We start from the raw sequence: 11152 nt of genomic DNA on the forward strand, positions 1-11152 counted from the left end.
AATATACCATTTTGGTGAAGCAATCTATGATTACAAATATAGAGTCATATAAACTTAAACTTAGAAGATCTGTAATAAAATTCATAGAAATGGAAGACCATAGTTGTTCAAGTATAGGTAATACTTGAAGAAGTCCATAGGGTTGATGACCAAGATTTTTTGAACTTGAACAAATGTCACATGATTGGACAAAGTTTTTTTTACCACCTTTTATATTTGCAGCCACCAAAAATCTCTAGATATAAGCTCTAAAGTCTTGTTGTATCCAAAATGTCCTACTACTAGAATGTCGTGACGTGCTTCTCCTTCTGGAACATATAGGCATCCTTTGATATAGAGTAAGTTGTTTTTAAATCCAAACTTTGAAATAACCTAACTTAGAAGAAAGATTCTTAATATCATAAATAAGAGGATCAAATGACATACTTAATTAAATTTGTTTAACAAAGGTCGAATCAACAATTAATACTGATTTCATTATTCAAAAATAAAAATGCTTTGACTTCAAGATGATTATTCTTTGTTGGTCTCCTTCTTTTGGTACAAGATAAGAGCATCTAGAAAGAACATTTGATAAACCTTATTATTTTCCAAGTCCATATGTCATCGTAAAATTAAATCTTGATAATAACATATTCCAATGGCCTTGGCAATAATTCAAAACATGAGCTGACATGAAATACTCAAGGTTCTTTTGATTTGTATAAACTATGACTGGACTCGAAGTGCCTTCTACATGATGATGTTATTCTTGAAAAGAATCTGTAATTGCAAGAAGTTCTTTGTTGTTGATTTCATAGTTAATCTCGATTGCTAAAAATTTTCTAGAATAGAAAGCTACTAGAGAGAATTTGTCATTTATTCCCATTTGTGACAATACTACATCCAAGGCAAAGTCTAATGCATATGTTTCCATAAAAAATGCCTTAGAAAAGTTACCGCAATACAAAGTTAGTGCAAAAGTAAATTCTTTCTTTAAACCAACAAATGATGCTTTGACTTCTTTATTCCACTCAATTTTGTCTTTACAAGTCAAACATGTAAGTGGAGTTGTAAGTTGAAAAAATTTCTTCATAAAGATTTGGTAATAATTGGCAAAGCCCAAAAAACATTGTACATCTCTTATTATTCTTGGAATCTTCTAATCTATGATAGTTTGGATCTTTTTTGGATCTATCATAAGGCCTTCATTAGAAATAATGTATTTTAAAAAGTCAACTTGAATATTATGGAATACACACTTTTTCATCTTTACATATAATCTTGCATCTTTTAGTTGTATAACACATGACGAATATGAACTTCATATTTTTTTGTGTTTTTAGAATAGATTAAAATATTATGCAAATAACAAAGGACAAAATCATCTAAAAACTCATGAAAGACATCATTCATTAGATGTTGAAAATCAACTAGTGCATTTGTGAGTTCAAAAGGCATGACATTATATCTTAAATATCTATACCTAATTTAGAAAGCAATCTTCTATTCATCTCCATCTTTGATGTAGACCAAGTTATATGCTCCTTATAGATCTATTTTTATGTAGATCTTTGCTTGATTTAGTTGATCAAAAATTCCTGAAATCAAATATAAAAGATACATATTCTTGATGGTGATCTTGTTAAGTCTTCGATAGTCCACACACATCCACAAGGATCCGTCTTTTTCCTTCACAAATAAAATAAAAGCCCAGTTGAAGATTTAGAATGGTATATAAAGTTCTTAGCCAAGTTCTCATCAATGTATTCTTTAAGTACAACCAACTCATTTTAAGATAGGCTATAGATTGGTCCAAATGATGGTTGAATTTTTTCTTGAAGATCCATGGAACAATCATAAGGATGATGCTTTGGAAGAATATTTGCATTCTTCTTTTCAAAAACATCCTAGAAATCTTGGTACTAGCTAGGAATACCACTTAATATCTTCTCACTATTAGCAATGGACATGGCATATATAGCAAAAGATGGCCCTTCATTTGCAACATGCATGAAAGCTCTTACACTTATCAATAATAGTTTAATAATAGTTTGGATGTACTAGACTTATGGATTTATATTTGTCTAGCAAGACCTTGGACTAAACTATGAAAAAAATCAAGATTGCAAGAAACCTAGTCTATTTGAGGATTATATCTTTCTAACCATGATAATTCTAAAATAATCAGATTAGAAGGAGATTTAATTATATTAAATATTAATAAACTATTGTGATCATTAGTTGCTATTTCTATAAGAATAATTTCATGTATAATATTTTGAAAAGACAATGAACGTTCATCTATTACTTCTACATGCACAAGTTTGATTTTCTTAACTAAGAATATATCTTATTTTTTTAACATAGTCTTCATTTATAAAATAGGTTGATGCTCGTGAATCCAATAAGGCTAAGACTTTATGATTTTTTGGTCCTAAATAGACTTCTATTATAAAACAAAGTGAGGGATATGAAGAGAAAATAAGACCTTTACTAGATATTACATATGATTTTGTACGGTTCTTATTATAGCTAGAACAACTCATTTTTTGATATATTGTCTCCTTTAGCAATTGTGCTTCTTATTTTGTAATTGAGTTGGTTCTTTGGACAATGTTGAGCAGTATACTTAGCTTCTCCACAATATAAGCACAAGCCTGCTTGATGTTGTCAATTCTTTTCTTACTTTGTAAGGGATTTAAAACATATCATATCAATTTGCATTCGTTTTGGCCTTGATGAATAAGTTTCTAAAAACTTAGGAGTTTCTGAGATTATTTGATTTATTCCATTCTAGCCAAATCTTTGTTCTTGACGTCTTTCAAATAATTGATTCTCACATGCAATGGCTTGAGCAATAAATTGTTTTAAAGATTTTATCTTTGACATTGTCAATAACAAATCTTTAACATTATCCTTCAATCCATATTGAAATTGATTGATAAAGGCTTTATCATTCCAATCTATGTCATAAGCAAAGTTTTAGAATTTAGCAGCATACATGGTAGTTGATTGTGATCCTTGCTATAAAGATAAGAGCTTGGTCTCTGCTACTCTTTTTCAATCACTTTCTTCAAATGTAGCTATAAAGACTTCTAGAAATGAATTCAAATCATGAAGAAGTTGCAAATATTTTTTTTGTAAAGGTACAAACCAAGAGAGAGCACTTCTTAATAGAAGCGCACTAACAAATATGACTTGAATAAATCCATCAAGGCATTAGAAAAGATGCAATCTTAGATTGAACTTGACTTGTAACAAAAATCCTCAAAATTTTGATCTTATTCCATCAAACTTCTCATGCATACTAATCTTTATCTCCATTATACTTATAGAAGCAAAACTTCCTAAATTTGGTTGTAAAGTTGATCTATTTGCTTCCTTCAATTGCACAACTTCTTATTATAGATTATGAACTTCTTCCATAGACGTGGGCATAGTACCTCCATGATTCATGTTAGAAATACCTAAGTTTTCCACTCTTAGAGTATTGACAAGCTCATGAAGATCTACAAAAGTTGCAAATCTATTCTCACTTCCATTGAAAATAGCATCTATAATCTTTTCTTCCATAGATAACTCAAAAAAATTCAAAAAGTTAAATTAGAAAAGGTAATCCACAACCTCTAATAAAAATTTCTACGAATAGCAATAAACCACTTTCTTTAAGAAAAAGATTGGTGTTAGAAAATAAGATTTTTTGTTTAAAAGTGGGTAATCCGCATCCTTCAAAAGACAACAATTAAAGTGAGGTAATCCACTCACTTCCAAAATAAGATAAAAATAATAGGTTAGCACTCTTATCAAATTATCAAGGACATGAACCTCAAAGAAAGAAAATCCTCAATACACTCTTGTGTCACTGAAAGGAACTAGAAAATTACTCAAAAATATTATAATATTGAATTAAAATGGCTATTGCCAAAAATAAGAAGACTAAAAGGTCTTGAAACAAGATTAAGGATTAGAAAGATGTTAACAAGAGTGAAGAAGGCTTTATTCTTGCCTCCATATATATTCTCTAACTAAGAGCTATGTGATGATATTCTATGGGACCACCAACATATGTTGACTTTGCTATCCACATGTTTTAACTTGCAACGCAAGTTATTTATATATGTGCCACATAGTTAGCTTGTTCTACAAGCTATTATACAAAGTTAACTTATTCTACAAGCTACCAACATGTGGTTAATTTTTTGGCCAAATTTCTAACCTACAAACACATCTAAAGTCAAAATCGCGTCTAAAATGCTTTATGAAATTAATTTATATTTATTTATTTCTATCTAATCATATAAGTAACTATTGGAATAAATATATATGTCTATAATAGCCGGCTACATTTAATGCTCTCAATACATCTCATCCTTATTTCCAACCATTCTTTATTCCCAACCATTGTTAAGGACAAGGATGGGGGCTCAAGATGTCAAGAATGGGGGCAACAATTGAAAATAGGGATGGGATTGAAAGGATATAATGATAGTTTAAACATGTAGGTTGATTTAATAAAAAAATTGGATTTCTTTATCATTTTATATATATATATATATATATATATATATATATATATCTCCATCTAAGATTTTTTTTCATTCTAATAAGTGGTAGTTGATATCATAGATTGATTTTTTAACATAAAAATGTGTTTTTCATGTAGAAATAATTTATTTTTATCTTTAAGGTATGTTAATTCTTAAGGCTTAAGAAAACATAATTTGAAGGTTGCAATTTATTATAATACAATTTCTTTTTTCTTTTTTTAGTCCATTTATAGAATATTTTTATAAATTTTTTTATTTGTATTCATCTCATCAATCAAACCAAAATGTACTATTCAAGGATGAATGATTTTATTCCATTACATCACTAATTTTTTGTAAAAAAGAAAAATAATAATATTAATATCATTTACATCAATGTCATTGATATTTTGATAACTCTTTCAATTTATTTTCTTATATCTTCTAAATATAATTAAGAATAATAAACATATATGATATTTAACTACAACTATTGAATTTGTTATTTGAAAGCAAATGTTTGAGCACTTATAAATGATAAATTACATACAATTTCTTGATAAGTATTAATAAATTGAGACATAACATATTATGAAGAATGTATTTTTGTTGTATTTAGAATTTAATCTAAAATATTTTGCTCAAATTTTTTCCACTTCTATTTTTTTTTCTAATATAGAATTAGATATTTTATCATGGCTAAAAAAAGTAATAATATCTTTAAACTATTTATTTTTATTTATCTTTGTGACATCACTTTCTTACTTTATTTTATAGCAACATATTTTTATATAATCAAAATTTTCAAATTTAAGAATATATACATAAACTAAACAATTGACTTTCTAATAATCAATCCATGATTTGCATTAATAATAAAAATAGATTAATCACTTTTAAATAATCAACCTCTCTTTTTATAATTGTTAAGGTATAAAATTATATTTGCTTCCAAATGTGAGTAAAAAATGAAATATAATTTAAAAAATTCAAGTCCAAAAGTTCAATCATTTAATTAAAATTTACCAATTTATATATAGATATATATATATATATATATATACATACATATAAGAAAGTGTTAAAATAATCCACCCATTTACTAAATTGATCCATCCTATTATAGAGAATTAGACGGAATGAGAGAGGTTAGAATGAAAAAGACTAAGAACAACACGAGCAAGGGTTAAGAGCGAGGGGATTGGAGATGATGAGTGTAATTGTAATGGTTGTTTTTAGAGATGATTCATTTTTTTAATGATGGCTATGATAAGATGGGTTGATTTAGTAAATAGATTGGTTACTTTAATATTTTCTATATGCATGTATATATATAAATATATGTATATATATGTATATATATCAGTCAAATACAAATCAATCATTTAATTAAAATTTTCTATGCACCATGAATTCATTTATTAAATAATACTATCAAATATCAGTACTATATTATCATACAAAACAATAGTTGATGTATCTAAAAAGGATTCCAAATCTAAGTTATAAGTCATATTGACATTTCATTTAATTTTTTTTTATACATGGTACATTAAATAACCATATATATTCAACTATAAGTTATCAAAAATTGTATCTTCTATAACACATAATTTTTTTCATACTCCTTTTAAAAACGTTCACAAATCACATCACCAAAATGAATAGACTCGAGTTCAAAATGGTATACAATCTCATTTAAATTCCATCATTCCATTATCATCATGTATTTTTGGTCAATATAAATAAGCAATGTTGAACTATGTAAAGCAAAGTAGGCTTTTCTTTCATAAAATTTTCCATAAATTATTTTTCAACCACTAACACTACAATTTATGGTAAGGTAACTCAAATTTGTTTAAATCTAACAAATTAATCGCTTCCTGAATACCCATGCAACAAAGAACAATCAACAAGAAGGCTCGTCATCAAAGCTTTTGCAAAACCCCGAAACCCTAACCCTAACATGCCACCAACCATCGCTTCACGAGAATCTCGGGTGGTCGTGAGCATCGCGTCCTAGTTAGTGCTCACGGAGAGCATCCCCAAACCCTAATTCGGAGGGGCGGGGCATGGCGAGGAGGGGATGGCGCGTCGTCAATGCCCGCGAGGGAGGGAGGGGGCAATGGGGAGTGAGGGAGGCGGAGGCGCAAGGTGATGATCGTTGCCATACGCGGATGGCACCGATGCGATGGAGGCAGTCCGATTCGAGGTTTGAATCTTGGGTTCTCGGATTCGAAAGAGCAATCGGTCGTGCTAGAGGCGCAAGACAGATCGATGGATGAATGAATAGATTGACAGATAGATCGATCGATGGAGTGAGAAAGAGAGCTGTGGGAGTTATCGGATGCAGCAGCGGTGGCAGGAATTTGCAGGGCGGGGTTTAGAAGGGAGAAGGTGGGCCCCGGTAGCATGGTTATCCAGCTTTGCCACGGGACAGGATGCTTTTTGCGATTATATCCCTGTAATCCCTCATTCCCCTCCTGCCGTGGAATGTTTTGCTAGTGGTGGGTTGGTCTGATGCCAAGGCGTCATCTCTCGATTCAAATCTGGCTCTGATGATAATTCCGTGCCTTTTCAGGTAGTGTTCGGTGCCACGTCTCGGCCACTGCGAGGGAAGGGGAAAGCAAGAGGAGGAGGAGGAGTAGGGAGGAGAGAGGGAGGGGAGTCAGCTTATGGAGCGGAGTCGCATTGTAGAGCAATGGAAGATGAGTCTGCACCCTCGGGTGCGTCGGAGGCGGCGGCTTGACAGCGCCCCAGCATGGTGATTCGGCAGCATGACAGAGCTCCGTCGTTGGAACATTGCTGCGCCCTGCCACGCCCCAGAGTTGCGGCGATTCCATTGTCTGCGCAAGCCGGCGAGAGCTTTTCCCTGGATGTCATGGCAGGGAATTAGGGTTGGCTATGGCTCCAGCGAGGGGAATGTAGTGTTGAGGTTAGGCATTCGGGGAGAGTCCCCGGACGTGCAGTGCTTCGGTACAAGGAATGCACGTTCGTTGCAAAGGGAATTCGCGGGTGTGAGATTAGGACATTTGGGGAATCGCCATGAGGGCACCGGGTTGGGGAGAATTTCCCGCATGGGTCGTGTTTGTATGGCCGGAGCAAGTTTCCCTGGACATGAATTCAGGTCCTGTCGAGCAGGTTGGAAGGGCTCCCGGAGACCTGTGGCAAGTGGTGCGATTGGAGACGGTCTTAGATCCTGGTTTCGTAAGTTCCTCTTTGAGACCATTGAGACTTCGGATATGGACATCGATTCTGATATCGCCGATGAGCTGGAAGTTCCCGAGGTGAAAGAGGACGGGGCGATAGAATTTGAAAGAAGGACAGATGTGGCGCCTGAAGGGGACGAGGTGGACGCCATGCTTGAGGACGACGCACGGTTCTTCAGGTGGAAGATGAGGAATGAGGTACGCAGTGAGCTTCGTGACCTTCAGGATTCGGGACGTGATCCAGATGGCAAGGATTGGGAGGATTGGCTCGACGATAGCTGGAATCAGTATCAGGATAACCTGGCCGGAAGAGACGATGGGTGGTACCAGGCATCCTCCAATTGGGAGAAGGATGGGGTTCCAAGGGATGCTCCTTCCAAGCCTGAGCGCGGGATGAAGAGGACAATAAAGGAGCTCTTCTTTCGAATTTTTGAGCCTGAGGAGGAAGTAGTGGACGACCTCCAATTTGAGGAGCGGGTTTTTAGGTTCACTTCTCGGACTACTGTAAGCTCATCTTTCAATGACGTCCTCTGTATATTTCTAGTCTTGAGTTTATTATTATTATTATTATTATTATTATTATTCAGTCAACACTCTGATGATTCTAATTCTCCTTCTTTAAAATGAAGTCCTTGACTATGTAGATGGATCTGAATTAGGGGAATGTGCATTTTTCAACTGCAAACGTTTCACGAGTCGCAAACACACGACGAACCAGTCAGGAATTGCAGAAATTTCTTCCCTTGAAAAAATAATTTAAATAAGTGAAAGCCGTAACCACAAAACTACATGAGTTCGTGATTCACACTAGAAACGTTGTCATTGCAATAGAATCATCATGCGCTCGTCATGAAATGTAGGGTTCGATAAGGTGGGTTTAAGTGTGAAAACTGGACCTTGCTATTCGCCGGGAAGCGCGGGCTTAGGGTTTAAGTATCTTGTAGTGAAAGTCGGTTTTTAGTGTTTTTCCATTTACCGATCAGTTGTATCAGTTTCATTTGCATTCCAGTCTCAAACGTAGATTCAATTCACAGTATAATAGATATGGCACTCAACATGTAATCAGCAGGTAGGTATGGTGGCTGAACATCTCAATATTATGATGTCCTGTGCAGGCTAAATTTGTCGGAGTTCTTATTATTGTGCCGTGGATCACAGATTTTCTCGTTCACGATTTTGTGTTGGTTCCATTTTTAGATACGTAAGTCGAATTTCCTTCCTACGCTTAGGCTCTTGTAATGTACAAAATTAGAACAGTGTCTTGTCTTACTTGCACTGATTATGTTCAGTGGTGTGCTTAGTAGCGCACAATAAAGCCTTATTTGATAGATGAGCGTGCCCATTCTGGCTGTGCAGGTACGTGGAAAAAGTTCCACTAGCTGCCCAGGTTTTCGATGTGAGGGAATCTCAGAAACTGAAAATGATTGAGTCAATCAAGTTAGAACGTCAGCGTCTTCGGTTTGAGGCTGAGATTGGCAAAGCACCTCCTCTTTCCGATGACGAGCTGTCCGAGCACATTCGCGAGGAAGCGTAAGTTACTCTGCTCCTCTGTGTTCCCATCAGTTGATGCCCGCCCTTCATTTCCTCTCCCTTGTAGTGTATGAGTAAAAAGGCTCGAGTATTTAATATTAGTGACATACAACTCAACTGGTTGAAGAAAGGATAGCATGATGGTAGTTTTTTACTCGATTTGAAAGGTGATTCCTTTTTGCGAGAATTGAACGCTATTGTTATTTGTCTGACGATGATTAAAGATAGGAAAGCCAAGGTACAGTACCAAAGTTGTAATCAACAACTTTGGTGTCATTCTTCTCAACTGTTTGTAGAAGCGTCAAATTCTCACAGGAATAATGCGCTTGATCTATCCAATGTGACTGAGTGGTATTGGCCTCCGGATTCGGTGAATTCAGGTTAGAACTTCGAGAGGAATATAGACGGGAGAATAGGCAGGCTTTCGCCTCCATCTGGTCGGACTTTGCTGCAGGGTTGACCATCTTGCTGTTGTTAATACTCAACCCTAAACAGGTTCAACCAATATCCACTCAAACTCTTTTTAATTCAATGGTTTCTACTTCGCGTAGTTGTGAAACGGGAATTTCTTCAAACAGGAATTCCAGTTTTTTATCGGATTGAAATACTAATCGAAGTAATCCGCTTTTGCAGGTTGCAATTATGCAGTTGACAGGTGAACGGTTGTTCACGAACATCTCAGATACTGGGAAGGCTTTTATTATAATTCTTCTCACAGATATATTTCTTGGGTAAGAGCTGGACTGTGGCATTCATTTTCATGCGTAGGGACTAGGTTCTGTTTGGGATCTACCTTTTGCTCTTATGCAGTCGTGAGCCATTCGAAGTTTTCTTTGCCAACTCACTGAACTGGAAAGGTGCAGGAGATTGTTCTGTCACCTTTTACATGAACGTTGCCACACTTCGTGGGATGTTCTTCAAATTTTGTATGCATAGAAAGGTTGAAGGAACTAATTCAAAAGTTTGCAGCTTTTTCCCCTTGAAACTGCGGTTCTGAAGTGTCATCGGTGCTGATGACATCGCAGGTATCATTCAGAATCGGGTTGGGAGACTGTGTCTGAGATGGTTTTAGAACATTACGGATTTGAAGTTTCTCAAGCGGCCATTTACACATTTGTAGCCATTGTTCCTGTCACAATCGATGCATGCTTCAAGCTTTGGGTATGTGAAAACCATAAATATCTTAGTAGGAATTTTCCTTTTAATTCAAAATTAACGCCTCGTGCTACTGCAGATTAGCGAAGTAGTACTGAAGCACTTGCTGTTCATTAGTGGCCTTGGTGTATATGTGTGAATACACGAAGTCAGCTCATGCTTCCACCAGTGCCTTCGATCATAAACATGGCTCTACTTGGGTGCTTATTACAAATTCACTAAGAGCCACGTTTGATGCAGGTATTCAAATTCTTCAGAAATCTTTCTCCTTCCGCAAGTGCAACATTTCGGGAGATGCAACGGCATTGAAGTATTTGTACTTTATGAAAACATCAAATCTTTTTTCGTTACATTTGCCCTGGTCTCTGTAGCTGCGCTGATGACCAGCAAGAGGGCACTAGAAAATGAGTTTCTTGATCCTTGGTTCCTATTTAGAAGTCCTTCAGGAACTGAGGATGGGTGGGAGGCAATCGTTATAGGACATTTAACTTATTGTCAACCTAGACGTCTGATGTCTTGGTTTATCGGGTTTCAAGACTCAAAGAAACACAGCTTTGGTGTCTATTGAGACACTGCAGGTGTGCTCACGAGCGTCTGAGTTGCATATTCTCTCAATGAAGGATTTTTTGTCTGTTGAAGATATATTTTGCGTGTCCTGTTGAAGGATGAATCTGTCAGAGATTCTTTGTATCATATTTTCTGATGTTTTCAAATAAAAATGGTGCAGATTTTGCACATCTGTTCTTTTTA

The 11152-nt window shown here is 35.1% G+C and overlaps 1 protein-coding gene and 1 long non-coding RNA gene across 2 annotated transcripts; both read left to right on the top strand.

The window, feature by feature from the left end:
* Positions 1–6710: 6710 nt before the first annotated feature.
* On the top strand, positions 6711–7257 carry LOC149989369 (uncharacterized). The gene is made up of 2 exons (XR_016502537.1): positions 6711–6972; positions 7090–7257. It is a non-coding gene; the product is annotated as an uncharacterized LOC149989369 (long non-coding RNA).
* Positions 6998–11152, top strand: LOC112281808 (protein DAY-LENGTH-DEPENDENT DELAYED-GREENING 1, chloroplastic). The gene is made up of 7 exons (XM_024518713.3): positions 6998–8221; positions 8833–8918; positions 9074–9247; positions 9628–9742; positions 9881–9978; positions 10273–10408; positions 10643–11152. The coding sequence occupies exons 1-7, from the start codon at positions 7286–7288 to the stop codon at positions 10709–10711; spliced, it is 1614 nt and encodes a 537-aa protein (XP_024374481.1). The 5' UTR covers positions 6998–7285; the 3' UTR covers positions 10712–11152.

Source organism: Physcomitrium patens, chromosome 4 (genome assembly GCF_059467195.1).
Source record: "Physcomitrium patens ecotype Gransden chromosome 4, ASM5946719v1, whole genome shotgun sequence".
In the NCBI taxonomy this organism is placed as follows: domain Eukaryota; kingdom Viridiplantae; phylum Streptophyta; class Bryopsida; order Funariales; family Funariaceae; genus Physcomitrium; species Physcomitrium patens.